This window comes from Saccopteryx leptura, chromosome 8 (assembly GCF_036850995.1).
Source record: "Saccopteryx leptura isolate mSacLep1 chromosome 8, mSacLep1_pri_phased_curated, whole genome shotgun sequence".
Lineage (NCBI taxonomy): Eukaryota > Metazoa > Chordata > Mammalia > Chiroptera > Emballonuridae > Saccopteryx > Saccopteryx leptura.
This window is the reverse complement of record NC_089510.1, coordinates 63,416,479-63,442,653: the sequence shown is the minus strand read 5'-3', so window position 1 is coordinate 63,442,653 and position 26,175 is coordinate 63,416,479. Positions and strand designations below refer to the sequence as shown.

Genomic DNA, 26,175 nt, shown 5'->3' with positions numbered 1-26,175 from the left:
AAAGGCATTTGCAAGGTTTAACAAACCAAAAACAGGTACAGAGAACAAACACAGTAAGTGTGTTGGACACGTATTGCTTGGTGTCCTAATAGCTCTCTGGTTGTGAGGCAAATGGACCCATTAACTCCTGTTGGAGATGATTTGCTTCTAAGCATTCCCAAAGCTTCTGACACCTTATTTTGTTGGATATTAGGAAAATATGTCCTTACTAAAGCATTACATAGCTTTCTGGTTTTACTAAAAACTTGACTGATTATACTAAATGCTTTAGGTTCTTCAGACAACACACCTGAATATCCTCAGGTTGTAGAGCTATCGTAATTATCTTCATTTCTGAGATAAATGTGTAAGGGTTGGAGTAAGCAGACTGGTTGCAGGGCATGTGAAGTTTCTTGGATGCAGGGGCAGAAGGAAATGCCACAGGGAGGGCTCACTGGCTTCAGGCTGGATGCTGGGGTTTACTTCCGCTTTCTCTGACAGCTGCTGCTCGTCTGCTTCTCAGTGAGAAGTGCAGTCCTTGATAGCTACACCCCACCCACTGAAATATACCTCCTCACAAGGGAAGAGAATAAAACTTCATTATCTGGATTTTTACTGCCTTCCTTAAAGTGTGCTTCCCAGGGTGATCTCCGTGAATATCCCAATCCACCTCATCTCCAAAAGACTGATTTTAATATGAACTCTCCCAACTTTTCTGAAAGCTTCATATTTTAGATTCCAGTTCAGAGTCAACACATTTTCAGTTGAGGACACTGTGGTAAAATGAGAGGTCATTTGGCTCATTTCTGTTTTTTGGTGGCAGAACAGGGACTCGACACCCAGCTTAACTGTAACCATCTTGGTAAAGCGTTCTCTAGCTCCAGGCACTCCCTTCTCTGCACTAACATGGCCTTTTCGTAGCTGCCTCTGTCAGAACCTTTCTGTCTCAGCACTTACCTCATTTTATGTTTTTCATTTGTTTACATCTATTTCTTCCGGTTTACTTTTAATTCCACAAAGAAAGGGTTCAAGTCTTACTCACTTTTGAATACCTCCCCAAAACCACTACTGAGTAGCCACTCAAAAATTGTCTGAAGACTTAATTCATGAATGACCAGAGTCTTACTATACCACTTTCTCTGTGATTGTTCATTTTTTCTATTCACAAAATGAACATTGCACTGATGTGTCTCTCAAGATAATCGTGCAGTTACGTATGATTGCCAAGTGTCTCAAGACCATAAAAGAGCTTTATAAATGCCTACCATGATTACAGCCTTTTGAAACAATGGGATGTGTGATTTACCAGTGGAAAAAGATGAGACATAGCAGGTCATGCTTTGTGCTTGGTTCTCATTTCTATCCCCACCCACCATCAGATAGTGATTCAGAGGTAAAAACATTACCTTGGGAAGAGCAAGGAGGGGTTAAGTAGAGTCCAGACAGAATTTCCAGGAACCATGCCATTACACTGTCATCAGGAGGGAAGGCACCTAAATCTGACAGAAGGGGTCGAGGGCAGGAGTTCCCAGATAGATCACTGATATTCGATTCACTTCTGAAGTGGAGACTCAGATAAAGAAGGCAGTTGATTGGCCCTTCCAGAGCAGAAGACTTAGGCCAAGGACCAGAAAGGTTGTCCAACTCTGCTGTATGATTGTTCCTTTCGGTGGTGACCTATCAAGGAAAAAGAGGGCTAGGATTGCCTCGTTCACCTTTTTTCCTGCCTCTCATACCGGTGTATCACTTAAAGTGGCCAGAAAAGGTATGTTTTATATTAATTGAACAGAGCACTCTCATTTCCTCCTTAATAATGTGTGCCAAGAAAAGAGAGGACAGGAATGTTTAGTTTGGTTATTTTTCATGTGGGCCCTGAACAAGAGCTCTGAAGGAAGAGGTGACTCTCTAAGCCAACTTCTCACACGGCTGATGTCATCATCCATTGTACAGCAAGCCAGAATGGATCCGATTGTTCCAGACTTGACGTCATCTGGCCTCAGAGGTCAGGAGCAGGCACAGAAAACACTGTGATCTACCAGGGGAGGAGGAATGGGGGGAGCTCTGACGGCAGTGAGCTCTGAAGTGCTTGACATTACTTGTCTCAATGTGTCTGAAGAAATCAACCAGGTCCAAAACAAAATGAGTCCTTACGCCTCATGTTGGAAACAGCAAATTACCTGGGAATAGAGGATTTGTGGGTGGGCTGTGGGACTATGTGGGAAGGTCACTTCACGTCACAGGCTTCTTGGCAGGAGTTAGAGAGGGATCATTAGCATGAGCCCAGTCTAACTTATGGTTTAGGATATTTTGCCAAATGGCTTCTGTTTCCCCAGAGAGTTCTGGATGTGGCAACAGTTCAATTTCTTTTTTTTCCTCACTTCTCAGCCAGACCACTGTCAGTCACCTCAGCTTTTTAATCCTTTGGCATAAGGAACTGGTGAGGTGGGCCCCATTACCTCCACTCTTGACGTCAGTGAGGGAGTTGTTTGCAGTGGCTCTTATGTGAAATAATTCATCATTTGTACTTCAATTAAAATTCATAGGAATGTATTAGTAAATGGTACTGACTCATTCCATGGCTTCTCCTCAGGTGTATAAGTGCCAACAAGTGCTATGTCCACAGACTGCATTAAACTCAAATTTCCTTGCCAAACAATTCACATTCAGGGCTCAGAGAAAGCATGTTACATATCCAAGAATATCACTGTCCTATGTCAGCGTTTCCTCAAGAGGAAATTTAAGTTCAAGATTCTTTCTGCTCAGAGAAAGAGGAAAATGACTCTTGACTAGAAACTTCTTCCCTTTTGGGAGTTTCACGAGAGCCGTGCCTGGCTCGCAGAATTTGCTAGAAACTGGGGCTGATCTAATTGAATTATGCAACCCATATTCATTATATCTCAGAGGAGAGGGGAAAACGTGCCTTCACACACTATTCAGCAGGGCAATAAAAGAGAGAAACAGTTTAAGTGTTATAAAATCACCCATTATTTTATTCACATTAATGCATTATTTAATATTGGATATATCTGCAAACATGGCCAAGAGAGTAAACCAGGCTGATGCTTTATTTCTCCCCTCCCGTTCAAAAAAACTGTGCTTCTGCCCCAAACATGAGCACCCAGCGTTCGCCAATCATGGGCTCTCGCTTGACTTCTCTCTATTTCCCCATCAGCAAAATGGGCATCCTAACCCATGCCCAGAATGCCCCCGAGGTGCCCACTGGTGTGTAAACAAGCTGTGTGTTAGCATTCAACACAATCATGTAGGTAAAAACAAAAGCTTTGTAAAACTTTAGGTTTTTCACACTAGGGCTGGCTAGTCACACAAAGGATAATTCCCGATGAGATATAGATGAAGAGCCCTAGATTTGAAGTCATAAAAATCAGGCTTTATCGCCTGGGCTGCCTCAAGCTCACACAGTACTGCTGAGTGATTAAGAAGGCACCGCTCTGCAGGTCCACAGATTGGGGAGCAAGCCCCATATTCGCCAAATTCTAAAAGGCAGCCCTTCCTCTTGTGGATGCTGCCTGGGCCAGGATTCCTGAGCCTACAGGCCCCCTGGCCAGGTATTTTCATGTCACTCAAATTCTGTAACCAAGAGATCAGTCATTGTGCTGATCTCTGAGCCTCGATCTCCTCCCAGGGGGAAAGATAGAATTGAACTGTGCCTTCTATGGTGTTCCTTCACGCCTTCGGTTCTAAAACCTACCAAAAATTCGAATGGGCTCTTCCAGCACACCGCTTGTAATTTGAGGTCAGATTTTTAAGGTCATCTGATGACACACTCAATTTGAATGAAATTATGGTTTGATGTGGAGCAGATGAAAAATATAAATGCTCTCCTGGATACATGATGTCGCAGGGTAAAACAATATTGGAAACCTACAAAACAGGTATAACTCCTCCACAGCCAGCAGAGGGCGGAAGTGAGGGTCTCCCAGCAGGACATTTATGGAGGCCTTCACCTGCTTTCTGTGGGGCTGAACATTAGAATCCGTGCAGAAAGCCCTGCCTCTCCCAGACCAGCCACAGCACCCAGGATTCACAGCCTTGAAATTGGGTTTAGTTCTAAAATTCTGGTATACCTATAATGTACCCATTTACAAGTTTCAAAATGTTAATAGGAACCAATGTGGTTGTATTTGTGCATATTTCCAAAATCAGGATTTTTTATTTTTATTTTTATTACTTTGTTTTGTACTTAGAGCAAGAGGGAGGGCTTTTAGAAACAAGCACAACCAATTATGTCACTTGCAGAAAAGAAAACAGAAGCCCAGAAAGGGAAGGAGAGGAGCTCCAGGTCAAACAGCAGGGCACTGATTGGGCTGCGGTCAGGATCTAATGCTCATGCTCCTCTCCCATGATGAAAGCACAGCCGGGCGTCTGGGTGCAAAACAGCATGGAAATCACTACGACTCACCGTGTTCAGTGTTCTCACTGCTAACCAAGATCATCAAGGGCAGGAAGTACATGCAATTTTATTTTTATTTAGACAACTAAATTTAACAAGGTGACACTGATCAACAAGAGTGTAAATGAGGCCCTGGCCAGTTGGCTCAGCGGTAGAGCGTCGGCCTGGCGTGCGGGGGAACCGGGTTCGATTCCTGGCCAGGGCACATAGGAGAAGCGCCCATCTGCTTCTCCACCCCTCCCCCCTCTCCTTCCTCTCTGTCTCTCTTCCCCTCCCGCAGCAAGGCTCCATTGGAGCAAAGATGGCCCGGGCGCTGGGGATGGCTCCTTGGCCTCTGCCCCAGGCGCTGGAGTGGCTCTGGTCGTGGCAGAGCGACTCCCCGGAGGGGCAGAGCATCGCCCCCTGGTGGGCAGAGCGTGGCCCCTGGTGGGCGTGCCGGGTGGATCCCGGTCGGGCGCATGCGGGAGTCTGTCTGACTGTCTCTCCCCGTTTCCAGCTTCAGAAAAATACAAAAAAAAAAAAAGAGTGTAAATGAGATTTTTCGAAACATTTTTTGATGTACTGCTTTTATGAAAGGCTACGACCTCTAGCACTGCCTCTCCCAGAGGCCGGCAACCCCCCACCGGCTGGAGGGACAGGACCCCCTCGGCTGGAGCAACCACAGCCCAAATCATGTCTTTGTGGGGTCTTAAAACAGGCACCCAGGACCAGACGGCGTCTGCAGGAACAGCTCCATTCATTCCCCACTTCCTGTTTCTTCTCACGCAGTGTCCCCACCTGCCTTGCAGCCCTGGAGAGTCTGCCTACAAAACCAGCTATCACCCTGCTTCGCCCCTGGGCTGTCCCCAAAGCTCCCGTGGGACCACAGAACCATTACCTGAAGAGAAGCCACCTATTTGGGAGAAGAAAAGCAAATGCCAGATATTAAAATAAGGCTCCCTTTATTAAACAAACCAGACACAGGAACACGTCTGCAGGCTGGACAGTAGCAAAGAGGAGGGTACACCAAGATCTATGCAGATGGAGATTGGAATCACTCAGAAATCCGTTTTTCTTCAGAGCAAAATGCGCCTGCTCACCCATGGGCTCCACTCTCAGGTGACAGATGTGCTCAGATTAAGATGGGATCCCAAGGTTTCTTCTAAAGTCACTGGCGTGAAGAGCCATTCTTCAAACCCCTAAACAACCTTTTTTTAAAGACACAAGTCACAGGGCATTCTTCCGGGAGCACTGTGGAAGGTGAACCGAAGCTTCCAGTGTAAGTTTGTTCTCTGGTGAAAATACCAGAGCCAAAACCTCTGCCACGACCCCGGCAAGGCTGGGCCCGTCCGTCTCAGGTAGCACTCGTCTGAGCGCTTCCTTCTCCGAGCCTGGGGACCCTCCGGCCAGTGACAGGTGAGGCCGGGCAGACCCCGCAGCCACCAGGGCACCTCAGATTTAAACTCATGGCCATCTGCAGTATGAGAAGAGGTGGCGGAAAGGCTCAGAGCCAGGAAGTCCTTCTGAGGCCCAATCACACGTCCTGGTTTTAGAACGACAACGACAGTACACCCGAGGGCGGGTTCACCAACAATGAACTTGTTTTTTCTTCTTGAGCTTTTGGATCTGCAGCCAATAAAGTATGTGTGGTGGTGGTGGTGGTGGTGGTGGTGGAGGTGCTGGTGTGCGCGCACGCTAGGGAAGGGGTGACTGAGCTTCAAGAGATGAACTGATGAAAAACCAAGACAGGCAGACAGTGAGTGGGGCAGAGCAAACATCCTCAGGAACAGAAGGGAGATCTGGTGACTCATATTAACCTGTTAATTTATACCACGGCTCTGTACAAAAATAAAAAGGTTCTCATAAGATTAACAATTTAAATAAATATCTGATAGAACGCTCTCATGTTTATAGCTCATCTTTTGGGTTGATATTCAGTTCATGCTTCCCTCGTTCTTGATCCAGGATTGCGATCACTTCATCGGCCTGTATTCGCTCCTGTGTCAAAAACAAAGCAAAACAATTTCAGCTTTTTTGTTACAAGCATCAGGATCAGCAGTCCCGGTGGCAGGTGCTTCCCAAACACTTCCAGGCATCCATCCGTACAGGGAGTAGGTGTTGAAGCCAGTAAGGACTGAACCTCACCGCATCCCTACACAGGCGCCCACTCCGGACTTCCCTGTGTCATAGCCATTCCTTTCCAGGATTTCTCTTTTGCCAAGAAGTCTTACATATTCAATGGCTCCCTATCCTCTCTGGGTGGTGGTCATCTTGTAGACATTTCCAAGTCAGTTCTCCAATTCAGTATTCAAACTGAATTCACCATTTTCTGTACAGACCCTACTCTTCTCCTCTTCATAAATTCTCTCTCTCCATGAAGACCACCACTGCTCCACCATGTTCCCTAAAAGCCTGACCCATGGTTTCTTGGATTTAATAATTCACCTCATTCTCTCTGCTCTGCTTCCTGTGTCTGCCCCTTTATTTTTAGGGCACACTACTCTTGTTTCTCTTCATATTGTATAAATATTTCGCCTTTTATTTTCAGGGCACACTACTGTTGCCTTAGTTTAGGCCAGGATTCATCAGCCGTGGCACTACTGGCGTTTTGTACCAGATCATTCTTTCCTGTGAGAGCTGTCCTGTGCATTGTGGGATGTTTAGCAACATATCTGGCCAGTAGCACCTCCTCCTAAGTTGTGAGAACCAAAAATGTTTCTGGACATTGTCAAATGCACCTTATGAGGCAAAATAGCTCCCACTTGAAAGCCAAGTTGAAGCTTTCATCAGCTTTCAACTCAATTGCTACAGCAGCTTCCAGATTGATCTGTTCCACACCCCAGTCCCACATGCTTCTAAATGACCCCTGCACTTAACTTATGACCATGTCACTTTTCTGCTCACTGCTTGCAACCCTGGCAGGGGTTCCTATTGCTTGAAGTTCCAGGTCCAGTCTTCTCAGTGTGTATCTGATTTATACCATTCTCTTTTTTTGGCTTACCTGTCCTCTCACTTTTCCTTGCACTCCAACCTCCTAACTCACCTCAAGGTCACTGAATCCAGTACTGTCAGGAGTATTCCCCAGTTGTAGTCTAGGCTAAATGCCCCTCTGGATGCTTCCATTATATTCTGTACTTTTTCTTACCCCCTCTGTCAGTCAATCAGCAGGGCCAGTTGGTCTATCTCCGAATAGCATCTCAATCCTTCTACATTTTTTCACCTTTCAACTACCTTAGTCTACAACATGTTAGCTAAAGCTGTGGGTGGAACTCAGAGCACATTCCTAGCAGCTACAGCTCATGCAATGCTGTGAGAATACTCCAGCTCCCAGAAGCCTCCTGGGCATACCCAGGAAGGAAGCTCACCTGCTATAAGGAAGTGACTTAGCGCCAACCATGCAGCTCCCTGATCTTTTCAGCCATTGGCTATGAAGGACATGCTGTAACATCCTATTGGCTGAACCCATGTATATAAGCTAGTTTACTTCCTGAATAAAGTGGATCTGTGTCAAGGAACGTGGTCCCCCGAGTCAGGTCTTTGAGCCTCTGTCGTCCTCACCCCCAGCAGGCCTTGTCCACAACTGGCGCCCGAACGTGGGGCAGGGACCTAACCAGCATCCAAGGGACGGGTGAGTGACCCTCTGCAATGGGAAACCTTCTCCCCCACTCTGGAGCCCCACAGGCTCAGCCCTGCATGCCCTATTGCAGAGTAGGCAAGTTGAAGTTAGTGAAAAGGATCTTTGTACCAACTGGGAAATCCTCGCAGGTTTCAACCCTTGGCTCTGGGATGCGCCTCTTTGGGAACCCAATACTTGGGCCCAAGCCTTCTGGCATGTCTGTTCAGCGGAACCTTCCCTCTCAGCCTCATTCCTGCCCTGCTAGCAATACATGCCTGCCTGACCAGTGCTCCTCCTGGGGACCCTCTGCCAGTGCCAAAGATATTGCAGGCTGCCTCTCTCTCTGGGGAGCCCCCACCTCCCTATTTGCCCCCTACACTGAGGAGAAAAGTAGTTTAGCCCAGTGGTCCCCAACCCCTGGGCTATGGACCGGTACCAGTCCTTGGGCCATTTGGTACCGGTCCACAGAGAAAGAAGAAATAACTTACATCATTTCCATTTTATTTATATTTAAGTTTGAACAATGTTTTATTTTTAAAAAATGACCAGATTCCCTTTGTTACATCCGTCTAAGGCTCACTCTTGATTCTTGTCTCGGTCATGTGATACATTTATCTGTCCCACCCTAAAGGCTGGTCAATGAAAATATTTTATGACATTAAACTGGTCCGTGGCCCAAAAAAGGTTGGGGTCCACTGGTTTAGCCATTGAGTTTGATGGACTTGCAGCTGAGCGCACAGAAACGAAACCAACCAAATTGCTAACTGCGCCATCAGCTCTGCTACCGGAAAAAGCAGAAGTCGCTACTTCCGCATTCCCTGCCGGGGCTCAGTGCCCCACCCCAGCCTCTCAGATGCCATTTTCTACCCCAGCTTTAACTCCAACACATGTTCCTGCTGTGGACCCATGGGCCAGCCTATATGCCCCCACGTGTCAGCAAAGAGATATTTCCCATGCAGCATCAGGACTAGAGCCCCCTCACCTTTTTCCCGTCAATATTAACCCAACTGCTGAATGGCTGCAAGTATGGTATCCACATGACCAAAAAACTGTCATTACTCTCAGAAAAGCTATCCAGGAAGATGGCCTTCATTCCCCCTATTTTCAGCAATTACTTGAAAATATCAGTGTTGATTTAAATTGTCCCCATGATTGGAAAATGTTAGCTTGAGCAGTCCTTACCATGGGAGACTTAATTCAATGAAAAGCTTTATACAACGAGCAATGTGAAATAATAGGTGAAAGAAATCAAAGGGCTGGTATTAACCTCCCCCTGGAAGCCCTCAAAGGAGAAGGGCAATTTGCTTCCCCTGCCGTACAGGCTTCCAGACCCCCTCGGTATTTTGATCAAGTGCACCTGTGTGCCACTAGAGCCTTTACTCAAACTAATGCTCCTGGAAGGTCCTTAAAGCTTTCCAAATTGCTTCAGGGTCCCAATGAACCTTTTTCAGATTTCTAGGAAGGGTCCAAGAAGCTGTAAAGTGTAAAGTTACGGCCCTGGCCGGTTGGCTCAGTGGTAGAGCGTTGGCCTGGCGTGTAGAAGTCCTGGGTTCGATTCCCGGCCAGGGCACACAGGAGAGGCGCCCATCTGCTTCTCCACCCCTCCCCCTCTCCTTCCTCTCTGTCTCTCTCTTCCCCTCCCGCAGCGAGGCTCCATTGGAGCAAAGATGGCCTGGGTGCTGGGGATGGCTCCTTGGCCTCTGCCCTAGGCGCTAGAGTGGCTCTGGTCGCAACAGAGCAATGCCCCGGAGGGGCAGAGCATCGCCCCCTGGTGGGCAGAGCATCGCCCCCTGGTGGGCGTGCTGGGTGGATCCGGGTGGGGCGCATGCGGGAGTCTGTCTGTCTCTCCCAGTTTCCAGCTTCAGAAAAATACAAAAAAGAAAAAAAAAGTGTAAAGTTACACACACTGATGCGGTCGATGTTCTAACTAAAGAATTGGTGTGGGAAAGCGCCAATGGAGAGTGTAGACAGGCAATAGGGCCAATTAGAGCTTAGATGATTGGGTCCTTAGATGATTGGGTCCTCGCCTGCCGAGATGTGGGCAGCAACTCAGTGGTGGCCCTCGCTACCGCTCTTGCAGCCCAGTTAAGTGTCTTCCATCAGGGAAGCCAACTGACACAAGAAGCCTGCTTTGAATGCAAGTGCACAGGGCCAGCAGCCAATTTAAAGCCTTTTGTTCCCAATGGCAAATCACACACTGCCTTGGCATTCCTTTTAATCCCCAAGGACAAGCCATTGTAGAACAGCGACACAGAGACATTAAGCTTCAAATTCAAAAAGAAAGGGGGGATATACCCTGGGACTAACCCAGAGAAGTACTCCTCAGTGCTTATTCACTCTCAATTATTTAACTTTTGATTCTGAAGGAATAACTCCTGCTTATAAACATTGGGAAGACCTTCATAGCCAACCGACCCCATTGCCGTTAGTACGGTGGAAGGACCCAGCCACAGCTCAGTGGCAGGGACTGCACCCTCTTCTAACACAAGGGAGAGGTTTTATGCTTGTGTTTTTCCAGAAAATAGCCCACAGTTTCCAGCAGTATATTCCAGTAACTGTTCCCTTAGTCTCCCTTGTGACAATAGTGGCTGGGAATCCCAACAGTGGAATGGCACTATATGGGGTAAACTCAGTGACCCAATGCTACTTAAATTTACTCCGAATAATAACACCGTCCCCTTGGAGGGATGGGTCCTCCTTCGAAATCATACTATGGGGGACTTTGCTAAAAACGGTACTAGCAACCAAAGGTCAATACTTGGCCTACAAGCCCTCCTCCCCTAGCTACCAACAGCTGGGTCTGCCCCACTAACCTTGCCTTCCCAGGGTCGCCTCTTTGCCCATTCCTGTATGACGAACATCTAAGAACACTCCCGAGAGAAGGAATTCCCTGGAGAGACTGCTGCATTGCCTCTGGCCTGGATGCACAGACCATCAACCTCAGAGTTTGGCATTGGAGGCTGAGAGATGGAATGCAACCATATGCAGTACGCAGCCCGCAGCAAGCCATCTATTCCGTGTTTGGACGCTGGGACCTTTGTGGGAAGGGGGTGTGCATGGACCTACGTCCGTTTTTTGCAATCAAAATGAAACTGTGGTTAATGGCACCTGGGAGGTCTCTGTAACACAATGGGAGGGAAATGACATCCCAATCCCTAGGAAGAATCCCCCTGTTTAAGACCCCTGCTCTATTTCCTAACTAGTCCAACATTACAGAAGCCTGCCTCATTGTTTAATCTAGCTAATTTATTAGCATATAGTATAATAGGTATTATAGTTGTTTTAGTTCTACTAGGGTTCCATTGCATAATGCGTAGCATTCAGAAGCTACAAGAACAGCAAGCTGTCATTTATCAAGTCCAATTGGCCTTAATTAAAAGAGAAGGGGGAGATGTGGGTGGAGTGCAGAGCACATTCCTAGCAGCTGCGGCTGATGCAATGCTGTGAGAATACTCCAGCTCCCAGAAGTCTCCTGGGCATACCCAGGAAGGAAGTTCGCTCTCTATAAGGAAGTGACTTAGCACCAACCACGCAGCTCCCTGATCTTTTCAGACATTGGCTATGAAGGACATGCTCTAACATCCTATTGGCTGAACCCATGTATATAAGCTCGTTTACTTCCTGAATGAAGTAGATCTGTGTCACTGAACCTGGTCCCCGGAGTCGGGTCTTTGCCTCTCTGTTGTCCTCACCCCCAGCAGGACTTGTCCACATAAAGCTATTCTGCAACCCCTTCATATCCTGTAACTGCCCAGGACTGGGGGAGGCAGGGTGGGTGGGGCACATGGCATACCCTCTGCACCCCCAGTAAAAATACAATTCATATTCCTTAACCAGCTTGTTGAGTCTGACACCTGACTCCTCTGTGGCCTCTTTATACACCAATGTCCATCTTGCTTAGAACATTCTGGCTACTCTGGCTTTCTTTGTTTCTTGACCACTCTAAGTTCCCTCTTCTCCATGGGCCTTATAACCTGTTCTCTGCCAAGAATTCTCTCCCCAAGGCCTTTATCATAGTTGACATTTTGTCACTCTGATGGCAACTTACATGTCCTCAGTCCAGAAATCCCTCAGTGCCCACCCCTTCCCTTTGAGTCTCTAATCAGTTACCTTGTTCTTTTTTCTATACAACACTTCTTACTATCTGAAAATCTCTCAGTTATATATTATTTTACTTATTTGTTGTCTTTTTCCATCAGAAGATAATGCTTCATCAAAGCAGAGAATCTTATTGTTTTGGTCAGGGCTGTATTTCCAATGACCAGAAAAGCTACTGACATTTAGCAAGGCCTCCATGCCATCTGATGAATGAATGTGAACGTGAAAGCTATTCAGACAGAGAGAAAGTCTGTGGAAGGACTCTCTCTCTGTCTAAACTCTCTCCCCCTAAAGAAACTACTCATCCTCTGAGACATAGGTCAAATGTCATCTCTCCAACAAAGCCTTTCCTGGTTTTCTGCTCTCCCTTAAGCACCATGCCTTTGCCTCTAATAATTCTTACTGAACTGTGCCTTGTGTTTAAATTACTCATGTGTGGCCCTAGCTGGTTGGCTCAGAGGTAGAGTGCTGGCCTGGTGTGTGGATGTCCCAGGTTCGATTTCTGGTCAGGGAACACAGGAGAAGCAACCATCTGCTTCTCCACCTCTCTCCCTCACCCTTCTCTCTTTCTATCTCTCTCTTGCCCTCCTGCAGGCATGGCTCAGTTGGAGCCTGTTGGCCCCAGAAGCTGAGGACGGCTCCATAGCCTTGCCTCAGGAGCTAAAATAGCTCAGTTGCTAAGCAACAGGTCAACATCCTCAGATGGGGCAGAGCATCGCCTGGTAGGGGGCTTGCAAAGTGGATCCTGGTTGGGGCACATATGGGAGTTTGTCTCTGCCTCCCTGCTTCTCACTTAAGAAAAATAAAAACAAAATAAAATGAAATGAAATAAAATAAAATAAAATAACTACTCAGGTGTCTGTAATAACTCTCCACTTTGACCTCAAGCTCCTTGAAAGTAAGGGCTATGTCTTACCTAGTTCGTATCTCCTATAGGTAGTCTTTAGCACAATACCTTGCACAGTATACTGAAAAAATACTATTTTGTGACTTAAAACCAAAGCCCCTTTCATTCACAATCTTGCAAATGAAATTGATGTTGATATAAAAGCAACTAAAAGAACCAAATATACAAAATAACAAATCTAAATTGCTGTCATGATGTCTACATAAAATGCCTGAATCCTGAATACCACATTATGAGTATGGGAACAGCCTGCTGCTTAGCAAACTAATGCGCACACAAACGTTCCCACTGGCCTGCCACAGGAGAGAGCTGCAGACAGGTCACTCCCAGAGGAAGGAAGTTTGGGAGCTGGAACTCTGTATACAAGGAACTGAAGCTTTTATTATTGGGCATCTTTAAGAGTTTATGATGCAAAATACCCTTTAAGAATTAAATGCCTTTAAAATAATCTGTAATAGACCCTGGCCAGGTAGCTCAGCTGGCTGGAGCATTGTCCCAACATGCTGAGGTTCCAGGTTCAGTGCCCGGTCAGGTCACATACAATGACGGCATAAATAAGTGGAATAAGAGATATCGATGTTCCTCTCTCTGTGTCTCTCTCACTTTCTCTCTAAAAATTAATCAATAATAAATAAATAAATACATAGATAGCTAGATAGAGAAAATAATCTGTGACAAGCATGGGAGTTGCCAGCTCTGATGATTTATTCATAGGCAGACTTCACTCAGAGATTCAATCTGAGAAGAGATGCCCAATTCAGGGACTCTCAAACTCTGCTGAACATTAGAATCACCTGGGCGCTTATAAAACTTCCAATAGCCAGGTCACACCAAGCACAGCCTGATGTCAGTGGTTCGTAAAATTCCCCAGCTGATTCCAATGTGGAGCAAAGTCTGGAAATCACATCACAGGCTCAATATTTTCTGGTAGTTACGTTAAGAGGCTCTGGTCATTTTTGTTTGCGGCCACTAGATGCCGCTACTGCCCAGAGACTGGAGGCATTTCCCAATACTTGCCCTTCAGAGGAAGGGCATTCCTATTGATGTTTACCTATTAGGAAAAAACAAAGAAAAGGTTTTTTGTGTTAGCTTATTCTGATAGAAAATATCTTGGAAGAGAGGGTTGGGACAATGAATAATGAAACAGATTAACTGCGGAATGGAAGACTAAAGAGAGAAAACAAACAGTAAGGCAATTTTTCAACAAGTTATCTTCCCAGGCTGCTCCCTCATCAAGGTTCCTTAGTGCTGCGGGGCCATGCTGGTGTCTGGAGGCTGAGAGCACAGAGAAGAAAGGAATGACAGATGAAGGACATAGCTCAGTGGCCCTTCAGGGTTTCAGAACTCTCTGCTCTGTTCCCCCAACCAGGACTACGCTTATCTCCTGTGCCTGGCTGTCATCTTCTGCTTCAGAAGTGTGCTTTTAGCCTGCCCTGTGGTGGCGCAGTGGATGGAGCCTCGACCCTGGAACACTGAGGTTGCCCTGGGCTTGCCTGGTCAAGGCACATATGGGAGTTGATGCTTCCTGCTCCTCCCCCTTCTCTCTCTCTCGCCCTCTCTAAAATAAAGAAATAAAATCTTTAGAAAAGAAAAAGAAGTGTGCCTTTATATGCCTTTCTTGATTCTCCTACAGAACTGATACTGCCGTCTTCTCACTATTCCCATGTTGAGCTCCTCAGCTCCTCCTGGTCAGGACTGTGTTTCTTCTCCTCTGTGTCCCCAGGGCCTGCCTGGCAGAGCTCCCCAGCACTATCACAGCTCTTACGTACACGTTTGTTAAGTATATGAAAGAATGCTTAGGAAATATGTGAGTTAGGTTTGATGGCAAAAAGTATAGGAGAAACCGGCTTAATTTTCAACACTTTCTGATCAAACTGGATTCAATTTAGGGATCTAAAGAGGAAAGCTAGATGGAATGTTATTTTAAAGACTAGAATTACATAGCTTCATTAACACTGGGGGCTGGAGAAGACTTTGAAGTTATCCAGTCGAGCCTTTGCTGTGAAATTTCCTTTTCAATTTCAGCATTCAATGCCAAGCAGTTCCTGAGGCTTCGGATGGGAGCGCTCCAGGAACTCACTCCTTCTGAGGCAATTTCACCGAACGGTGGTGACGATTTACAAGGTATTCCTTATGTTGAGCCCAAACTTTTCTTCCAGGGAATTCTATCTATTGGTCCCAATTCAATTCCCTGCAAGTTCACAGATAGTGACTATAACCTCTGCCCAAGCCATCCAGAAGAATGAGATCATGGTCTATTATCCAGGCTAAGTGTCCTCAACTGCCTTTTATTATTTTTTTTTACATAGAATAAGAATAATATTTTAACAATTAAGATTAAATTTGGCCATAGCCGGTTGGCTCGGTGGTAGAGCGTTGGCCTGGCGTGCAGAAGTCCTGGGTTCGATTCCCGGCCAGGGCACACAGGAGAAGCGCCCATCTGCTTCTCCACCCCTCCCCCTCTCCTTCCTCTCTGTCTCTCTCTTCCCCTCCCGTAGCCGAGGCTCCATTGGAGCAAGGATGGCCCGGGCGCTGGGGATGGCTCCTTGGCCTCTGCCCCAGGCGCTAGAGTGGCTGTGGTCGCAACAGAGAGACACCCCGGAGGGGCAGAGCATTGCCGCCTGGTGGGCAGAGCGTCGCCTCCAGTGGGCGTGCCGGGTGGATCCCGGTCGGGCGCATGCGGGAGTCTGTCTGACTGTCTCTCCCCATTTCCAGCTTCATAAAAAAAATACAAAAAAAAAAAAAAGATTAAATTTAATAATAATAAATAATAATGAACGTTCAGGTTTCCTCACCACTTCTACATGTTTCATAAATTACTTAGTGCTCCTTTTAATGATTTGTCGGGAGCGCCTAATCCTAACTACTAGGCCACCAGGGACAGCTATTGAGAAAACAAATCATTCATCCCAGTAACCAGTAGAAAATAGTTCATCTCCCCTGATGCTACAGTTTTCAATAAAGCTTGAGACTAATTAAGGACTGTCAAACACCACTGATGCATCGACTAATGCGAACATTCACTTATTAGAAGCCCATGATTAGGGCTTGTCTTCATAGTCCCTTTTCTTGCCCTCACATTCACACTACAAACATTAGGCAATCAGGAAATTTTTTCTGGCGTAAAAACCAGTGTTAGAAACAAGAGAGAAGGGACTCTGTAAAAGTTATAAAAGGTTTTGGTTTGCTTTCAGTGCTCTCTAAGATTCTTGAAGATTATGAATCAACTGATGTTTCTGATAAACAGTTTATAAAGCAGGTTTATGGGGCATCTAACTGGCCTTCTGGGTGGGTCAGGAACTCACCAGTTCTCTGTAAAGTGGGTCCAGAGTGAACCACAGGGCCACGGCACACCTCTGGCCCCTGGTGACCGCCTTCACCCCGTGCGGGTTCTCGCCTCCCGAGGAGAAGCTGATCATCCGTCCACACTTCGGTTTGATAGAGGCCTGAGGGAAAGAGGGAACGTGAGACTCTCAGTTCCTATGTCACGAACATCTCTATAACCCCCTGTTCTTTATCCATCTGTGGGGTTATATAGATCAAGTTTTGAATAAAAAAATAATGGATCTTGAGGTTGGAGAAGACACAGATTATCTCAATCTCCTCATCTGTAAAACAAAGACAAGCTCAAAATAATAACCAATGCAGAAAATAAAATTATTTAGATAAACTGTTTAGCATAGCCTGTAGCACAGTAATTGTTCAATACACAAAAATAAATTGAGTGGACACCTAGACTGATGAAAAATTACTTTATTACTGATCTAGGTTGTGGTTCTATGGGTATAGCCCTTTAATTCCTTAATGGTACATTTAGGGTTTGTGAACTTTTCATACTGCAAAGATTTCAGAAAGTCAAGTCTAATCCTGTATGATCCTTGAATTTCTGTTACAATAGTCCTGCCCAGTACTCCTCAGCTCCACCAGTGCTTTAACAACGCCAGTCACAAAAACACGCTACCTCTTGGGGTGACCCATTCCACGGCCTCCAGGGTTCCAACATGATTGATGCAGTCCTCTCAAACTTGTGCATCGTTCAGATGGAGCTGTCCAGTAATGTTTAGGGTCAGGAGGGTAGAAGAGGAAAGGGACACGGCTGGGGAGGCCCTGAGCCGGGGTATTAGATCAAACAAGTGGGTTTCCCCAGTCGAGCAAGTTTAAGGATCTGATTATGGGCCTTGCTTCCATGTTTAAGGAAGTGTCTGAGTGTAAGTCAAGTTCATTTTCCTTTCTTGAGAAACAGAGAAACCTTACTCATTCCATAGTAGAGCTTAGGGAAATAAAGTAAAAGCAAATAAGTGGTCGCAACCATCCAGTTTGATAAGATGGGACAATTCTAACTAGCTGTTTTCTGAATTGACTTGAGTGGAGAGATGCCCTTGAGAAGAATCTTTGGTTTCCTTCACCACAAAATGGGAAGGCTATGTTTTTTTTCAATGACAGTTTCTGGAGAAATATTTGGAAAAAGGCCCGAAGTCTAGAAAAATATGAGACCCAGGATAGTGAGTGTGTGTGTGTGTGTGTGTGTGTGTGTGTGTGTTTTCAAGGGAAGAGCAGAAAAAAGCAGTCAGTTTCTGGGTATATGTCTATTCACAACAATTAAGGGGAGTGACTTATCTTTGCTAGCGAGAGTTGCTTTTGTTAATCAGCTTTACCAGGGTGACTTTCTGATGTAAATCAGAGAGTTTAGTAGTTACTGGTTCCCTCAGTACCAATCTGACTTTGTTTTTCTGAAGAGGAAATTTGTTGTACATTCCCACATAAAACAGCAAATAACACGTGACACATATTACATAGAACGGGAAAGCCTTCTTGTACACATGGCAGTGGGATCTTGTCTCAAGTCTTCTGGCTGCTCATTCTCCAGTGCTGGTCAGGGCTCAACCACAAGTGGCTGCCATGGCTTCTGTGTGATTACTGAATCTCGGCAACAACATCTGATAATACTAGAGAAAGGGCGTGGGAACAATTAAATGCTTCCCTTCTACTGGAATGGGAAGAATGGAAAGCATTTCTACACATGAAGAACTTTGGGAGAAGTTCTCAACTGCCTGAAGCACCTGGAATCCATTAAAGGTGCATGAGTCCACAAAAGTGTCTAGGACTAATCTTATCCTGCAGACAGCCTCACCTGTTGTACATGAGGACAGGGAGGAGTAAACCAGCTCCACTGATGACATTGCTTCTACAGGAAAAGTTTGGAAGGATGGATAAATGATTGTAAACACACTTATGGAACACAGCTCCATAATAATTTTAATTTTTCATGAAGCAAATGGAACTCATTAAATTTTATCTTTTGGAAACTTGCAAAGAGAAATCCAGATCCCTAATTACCTATGTTTCACAAATAAATGCTGCTGTTGAAATAATCTGTGTATCTTCCAAGTATGATAAAAGAAAATTCCTTTTGCTCTTCTACTTATGGATAGTTAAACATTCGAGAAGCCTTTTCACTGTACTTGTCTTGAATAAATGTAAGCCTTCAGGTACTATTCAGCTTATTATATTGATATAATTTCCAGATTTTTTAAAAAATAAAGGACTTAGAAGCTTTTGCCTCCTGTGGAGCCCCAACCTGGGTTAATTGCCTGTTCCTCTGTCCCTCCAGGGTCAAGGAAGGGGATGCTGAAAAGGAACGCTGCCCATTTCTCTGTTGTTAGGACTGGGGCCCTAGGGATTTTGATTATCTAATAAATGCCCTAAGAACTCTACTGTATAAATTAATCTAAAGTAGAAATAATTTGAAAAAAATACATCTTCCCACTTGGAGCTTTTGAATTAAGAAAAAAGTTGTTTAAATCGGGTTTTTCTTTTAGTTTGAAGGACAAAGAATGGTTGTATCCAGTAGTTTTTTAAATGGTTGCACCTTTATATTAAAAAGAAAGAACTATTTTTTAAAAGTAGGACGAGGGGAGATAGACAGACTCCCGCAGGTGCCCCGACCAAGATCTGGGGCTGATGCTGGAACCAACCAAGCTAATCTCAGGACCCGGGCTGACACTCCAACCAATCGAGCCACTGCCTAAGAGAGGAGGAGAGGGAGAGAAGGGGGAGAGGAAAGGAAAGAGAAGCAGATGGTCACTTCTTATGTATGCCCTGACCAACAAGCAAATTTGGGATGTCACACCGGGCCAACCCTCTATCCACTGAGCCCACTGGCCAGGGCCAGGATATAACTGTTAAAGTAGAGTATTATCTGCTTTCACATCATTAAAAATCAGAATTTCAGTTAACTTATATGTGGAATATAATGAACAACATAAACAAGCAAAATAGAAGCAGACTCATAGGTACAGAGAACAGACTGACAGCTCTCAGAGTGGGAGTCTGGGTGAAAAAGGTAAAGAGATTAAGCAAAGAAAAAAACTCATAGACTCAGACAACAGTGTGGTGATTATCAGAGGGAAAAAGGGTGGGGGAGATAGAAGAAGGAAAAAGAGGGACAGATGATGATGAAAGACTTGACTTGGGCTGGTGAACACAATACAATATACAGGTGATGTGTTGTAGAAATCTATATAATTTTATTAACGAACGTCACCTCAATAAATTCAATAGAAATTTATAAAGTAAAATATAAACAACAAAATAAAATAAAAGCTCTCAATGTTAAAAAAAAACAAATTCCAGTTAAGTTGCATTCAATAATTAATGAATTACTGACTCACACAGTATTTCAAGCTTCAGTTTCAAACACTGAACATTTCTAAATCTGGCCACTAGATGGAGTAGAAGCAAAGAAATCTTTTCAACCACCTGTGATTTTTTTTCCCCCACTTGCGAGAGGTAAGCGTTTTTAGCCTCAGTTTCCGTGTTATAACACAGAAACCAAACCCTTCTTGCACAGAAGCTCTTCAGAAAATTAGAATTTTGTATAGCGATTTTAAACTCCAATCCAGACAATCAATCTTGTTTGAATTTCTCAGAAAATGAAGCATCAAACTACCCATGTTAGTATTTAAGCTTTTTACAAAAAAGTGTACGCATCGTAGCCTTTGATCAAATGATATAAAATATTATTTCTTAATTATAGCAATGTTTTTGGGCAATTTTGACCAGAATCATCATAGGTTTTCTGTTTTTACAGTAAGACACAGTTTTTTTTATTATCATCTGTTTATACTGTACTAGTGTGTCATGAATGATAAATGGCTATTCCACTATTAAGAGAAAGATGCAAAATATAAGAAGAAAACCATAAAATTAAGAAAATGTTGTGGAAGTTGCTTATATAATGCAAAATCCTTAAAATTTATTACACACATGGCCCAACTATTTAGATTCTGGACAGAGAAAAGAGATATCTGATCATCTATTCATTATTCGATTATCTCCTCAGTAGGAAAAACCTGCTTTTCCACTATAAGCATCTTCTTTGGCTTAAAGACCAAAGGATGCTGCCCATGTCATCTATACGTTCTGCAGGCTGGTTTTCCAAAGGCATGTTTGCTTAGAAAAATGGTTGAATTTAAGTTTTTATTTTTATCTATGAAAGTATGTTTAGAATCTCATCCAAAACATGTCATGTGAAGAAACACACAAACGTGTGTATGTGAATGTGTACATATAAATTTTCAGGTATGGGTTTATACATAAATATAAACATTCATACACATATACACTCACACATACAAACATACGTACAAACACATACATCCCACATATATAATAATTGGGAGAAGTAAGGGTCTGGAAGCCAATGACCAAGCATGTACAACACCAGGCTGCTTGAAAGTCAACGTGTAGAATCATTTGACTTTTCATAGGCTTGGGTGACTTATGTATTAGTGTTTTTATGTTTCCACAAATAATCAGGAGACCAAGGTCCTGGTTCCAAGTCTGTTAATTAGCTATATGAAGATTAGGAAACCTTTAATATCTCTATGCTTTACCCATCTTTAAAATGGACTAGAAGACTTTTATGGATGGTTCCATTTTTAACATTTTATGATGCATAAATTTACTGGGCATCTTTGCACTCCTTGAATTTCTGAGATCAAAAATGTTTAAAATCCAACAGACCAAGGCCTTAGAAAATGGCGAGACTGAGATAAAATATAAATTTGCAAGAACAGGTTTACTTACAGTCACAGTCTTGGCATCCATTTCGGTGAATATGAACTCTCCCCCTTCAAAATCATCATTCATATATAGGAGAGCACTATAAGGAGAAAGGGGAATTCATCGGTACTATTATAATATTGCTTAGAGCAATATTACCACAGAATATTGAAAACTGGTGATACGTTTCCTTTGAAATAGACATTGAAATAATTGACCCTTCTAACCCTCAAGAGTAAGATCAGATATACTTTGTATCATGCCCTTGACATATTTATTTATTCCATTTGGTACGTTAAATCTTTATAGTTTGAAACTCATCTCACATTTCACTTCCTTTAAAGAAAACCAACCTGGATTTAATCTAGCCCTTTGAACCTGCGCACACTACTTAAAACTCTCTCCTTCCTGGGCATGCTAGTAACTCTGAAGAATGTCTATTTGCCCTAACTAGCTGGAGAGCTCCAAGAGGTGTAGCCTCACGTTGAAGATAGGGGGCGCTCAATAAATGTTTCTGCATAGAGAACAGAGAAATAACACTGTCACTTACATCATGACTACAACTCCGGACTCTTCTCTTTACACATTAAAATATCTTTTTTTTTTTTAATACAGAAATATCAAGAAGTGTCTGCTGGATATTCTTTTTCTTTTTTATTCATTTTAGAGGGGGGGGTGAGAGAGAGAGAGAAAGAGAGAGAGAGAGAGAGGGAGAGAGAAACTGAGAGAGAAGGGGGAGGAGCAGGAAGCATCAACTCCCATATGTGCCTTGACCAGGCAAGCCCAAGGTTTTGAACCAGCGACCTCCACATTCCAAGTCAACTCTATCCACTGTGCCACCACAGGTCAGCTAAAATATCTTTCAAAAATAGAAAACATGTTTCCATCCTAAGTTTATCACTTCTTGCTTATAAAATGTAGACATAAATAAGTGATATGATAAGATCCCTATATATAAAGATACGTTTTAGTGAAAGCTAAGCAATATACATAAACTTTTATATTAAAATAAAATGGATATTCTGTGAAATAAGTTATAAAAACCATGCATGGAATTTTTAAGATGAAAATATGAGATGATGAAGTAATTTCTCAGTTGTAAGAGTTGCTTCAAAAAGATTTGAGAATATCTGCTTCACAGAGATGAATGTGATGACAAGCAGAAAAAGGTCAGCTTTCTAGTTTCCATGGGTTTTTGATAACCGCTGGGCAAAAGCTTGGCTTTAAAGCAGGTGCTGGCTGTACCTATAGTCCCGGAATGTGTAAGCAGGAGGCTCCTTCCAACATTCATTGGCCTCTGGATCCAACAGGCAGTTGTCAGCATGGATGGGATGACTGAGGTCATTTCTTCTATCCTGTTGACCTGCCAGGAAAGGGAACAGGGAAGAATGAAAGAAGGAGGGTAGTAATTCCAACAGCAAAACTGACAATCAGACTGTCTTCTCCCATTGCTGCTGCCCTTGCAAATTTAAGGAGACAGAAAGCCGAACAGAATAGATGAAAGAACACCGGGTGAGCATTCAGGAGACTCCGGCTCTACTTTGATATATACTTAGTGTAAAACTGTGAGTGCAGTGTCACACCTGCCACTTCAGCTACAAAAGTTATCTGATTGATAGATATAGACATATAGATATCTCATGCATTTCATGGGTTGTACTTCATGTGGAGCAGTAATAGGAGGAGGATGAAATGAAAATACTATAAAAAAGAAGCTTTGATTCAGCTGAAACTTCCCAAGTGTCAAAGTCTTGTCCTGTGACCTGACGCCTCCTACCCAGTGGGTGTAGAAGAGATGATACAGAGGAGAAATAATGACAGCAGGGAGTGAGGGGTCTCTGGCTTTTTAAGAACATTTATTGGCCCTGGCCGGTTGGCTCAGTGGTAGAGCGTCGGCCTGGCGTGCAGAAGTCCCGGGTTCGATTCCCGGCCAGGGCACACAGGAGAGGCACCCATCTGCTTCTCCACCCCACCCCCTCTCCTTCCTCTTTGTCTCTCTCTTCCCCTCCTGCAGCCAAGGCTCCATTGGAGCAAGGATGGCCCGGGTGCTGGGGATGGCTCCTTGGCCTCCGCCCCAGGCGCTAGAGTGGCTCTGGTCATAACAGAGCGACACCCCGGAGGGGCAGAGCATCGCCCCCTGGTGGGCAGAGTGTCGCCCCCTGGTGGGCGTGCCGGGTGGATCCCGGTCGGGCGCATGCGGGAGTCTGTCTGACTGTCTCTCCCCGTTTCTAGCTTCAGAAAAATACAAAAAAAAAAAAAAAAAAAAAGAACATTTATTGTGGACATAATAGGGGACTGTAATTTCCAAGTTCCTAGGTCCTTAAAAAGCAAAATCTAGAGCAGAAAAGTATTTTTCTGTGTGACTTAAGAAAGTAGAAGAATTTGGCCCTGGCCATGTAGCTTGGTTGGTTAGAGCGTCATCTGGAAGCAGAGATTGCCGGTTCAATCCTTGATCAGAGCACATACAGGAACAGATCAATCTTCCTGTTTCTTTCTCTCCTTCTCCCTTCCTTTCTTAATAAGACCAATAAATATAAAATAAATTTTAAAAAGTATGAGAAGTTGATTTGAAAGGGAAAATAGGCAGAGTAATGGTCGTCTGCTGGTACTTTAGGAGAACAAAAAAGGAGAAAAAGAGGGAAAGGAAAATAAGACTTAGTGAGCTTCTTTTATTTTAGAAATTTAGAATTCTTCTAAACCATTTGTCTATCATGCAATAGGGCGTTGCTTGTCATTGCTTTCTTTCTAATCCCATTGTGGGTAGAAGGGAACAAGTTCCGATTCTGGAATCTCACCAGACAGGGCTGTTCGGCAGACCATGTGTGTATACGAAAAATACAGGGTTGAGTTCAGCATGAAATAGGATTCTACAATCTTTCGGGCCTTCTCGCTGATGTCATAAAACAGACGGGCACTCTTCAGTGGAACTCGGCCTTCATAACCAAACTGAAGGAAAAGGAGAACATCAGATACCACAAGGTTGATTGGAAAACTTAAGAAAAACAGATGCTAGGTTTCAGTAAGCATGCTTGTGGTTTCGGGTCAGAAAACTGAACCATTGAAATAAACCTTCCTAATCATAGAGAAAACATTAAAAGCTAATCACTCTCTCTTCTCTTCTCTCATAACACTCCCCTCATTCCTATCTAACACTGCTTGCAATAGGGAATAATTAGCTTTTTGGGTATGTTTTCACCATTGGACTATAAGCTCTTTGAGAAGTGAGTCGGGAGGGGGGGGCCCATATATTATTTGTCAAGATACTAATTTAGAAAACATTCAGTTTGATAAATTAATGATTGAATGGAAAAAATAAAGAGATGATTAAAAACAATGCAGGTGCCATTTCATACTTGGCCCCTTCAATTGTCCTGATAAAACTATATTCTAAGCTCTTCTCTTTCCTATGTCTGCCATTCACACAGGGTCCCGGTTCAACACTGAGGAACCCAACCCAGAACAGGGTAAGACTTTACTTTGAGTGCTTTCAAGACAGTCGCGCCTTCAAACTTCTCATTGGGTGTATGAGGTGAAGTTTTTCCTCTGTATCCATCACCAACAAGCATGATTCCCTGGAAGGACATAAAGGTGTTTTCTTAATTGTAACCACAAATTCATCAGGTCTACCTTTCTGCCTCGCTTGACAGAAAGCTAAGAACCACAGTCAATACTCAGAATCATCCCCATTTTGTTCCAAGATCCTCGTATCATTAGTTTTTCCAATCAAAAAAGATACATTATTTTAATTTTTATGCTACATTTTTACTATAAAATACTACCACTTTTTGGAGAAATACGGAGAATATAAGTGATTAATATATTGGTTATTATTGATTAAAAGAAAGGGATTTTTCTCAGTGATTTTGTATGGTAAACAAGGGCACATGCTGGATGGCTGCTGGCATAAGAATTAAGCCACTAACTCCTCCAGGTCCACTACTTATATCCAGATCTGGACAGAACTAAAATCATCTCAACCCCAAGGCTATGAAAGTCCCTTCACAAACGATGTCCCTCTCATAAGAAAGTGAAATTTCAGGTCTGGTTCTCTGGTTCCAAGTGAGACCGGAACCAAAGCACTTCCAGGCTCACAGCAGACCGGCAGAGTCGGGCCCCACCCATTCTGGTCCTCACGCTGGCCACACTGTGGAGCTCCCGGCACTGTTCTTCCGACAGGACGTTGTCCAGGAGAACCCGCTGAGTCCCGTTCAGCTGCTCCGAGTTGTAGACGAACGTGATGTTCTCATAGAGCAGAGGGCCACCTGCAGGGGACAGAGCACATTGCTTCTGTTACCTCTGTCCTCAAGGAGGGAAACACAGATCACCCAACAGCAATCGGCAAGGTGCAGCTCAGGAGGGTCAGTTTCCCCGTGAACATTTAGGACTGCTAAGATAAATGACAAATTTGGAATTTGATCATCACAATATGGATTCAGGAAAAAGGCAGCTCCCTTTTTTATCTGACTACCAGGTTTTTCCAAAATGTCATGATAATACATTACATTTGAATAGTACCTTCAGTCTGACAAACTATCTTTTCATTTGATTCCAGTGAGGATCCTGAAAGGCAGACTGGCCATCTCGCAGGATTCTCCTCGGGGAAGACTTTCCAGAAGTCGCTCGACAATTGGACCCACCCTTCTCCTCAGCCCCTGCTTCCTGCCGCTGCTATAACATCACATGCAATTATTTGACTACATGTCTGTGTCCCTAAGAATGAGAGAAACCTCCCAGTTCATGGGTACACAGCAATGCATTTACCAGGAAACGCAGGTAGTAAATGCACCATCAGGACAGTCACACTCAAGTCACCCAACTCCATCCTAGTCTTCTTTCTACCACTGTTTGACTCTATATGGTCTTGCTTTTGGAATCTTTGGTCTATTCTTCTCCCTTCTGTTTCCTGCGGGTATTTCTTTCTCCCTGGATAGTCCACAACTTTATGAAATTAGCCCCACACAGGATCTTCAGAGAATGATGCATCTAGACCATGTTTTAGGTGGTAAAATTATAAAATCTAGACATGACAAGGTCTTTCCTCACAGAAAATAGGATTAAAGGACAAAACCTCTAATGGTGAGGAAATCAGATTTAAGCAGAGTGTGATCATCTTGAACCAGA

General features: G+C 44.1%; 1 protein-coding gene across 1 annotated transcript in view; it reads right to left on the bottom strand.

Annotated features, from left to right (window-relative positions):
* Positions 1-4,928: 4,928 nt before the first annotated feature.
* P3H2 (prolyl 3-hydroxylase 2) overlaps positions 4,929-26,175 on the bottom strand; it is a 183,359-nt gene continuing 162,112 nt past the window's right edge. Inside the window, exons 9-15 of the mRNA XM_066347194.1 lie at positions 25,189-25,316; positions 24,531-24,626; positions 23,850-24,000; positions 22,300-22,417; positions 21,079-21,154; positions 16,296-16,436; positions 4,929-6,367 (exon numbers count right to left, since the gene is read on the bottom strand). Of these exons, the coding sequence (XP_066203291.1) occupies positions 6,278-6,367; positions 16,296-16,436; positions 21,079-21,154; positions 22,300-22,417; positions 23,850-24,000; positions 24,531-24,626; positions 25,189-25,316 (800 nt within the window). The 3' untranslated portion in view covers positions 4,929-6,277. The remainder of the gene's footprint in view (positions 6,368-16,295; positions 16,437-21,078; positions 21,155-22,299; positions 22,418-23,849; positions 24,001-24,530; positions 24,627-25,188; positions 25,317-26,175) is intronic.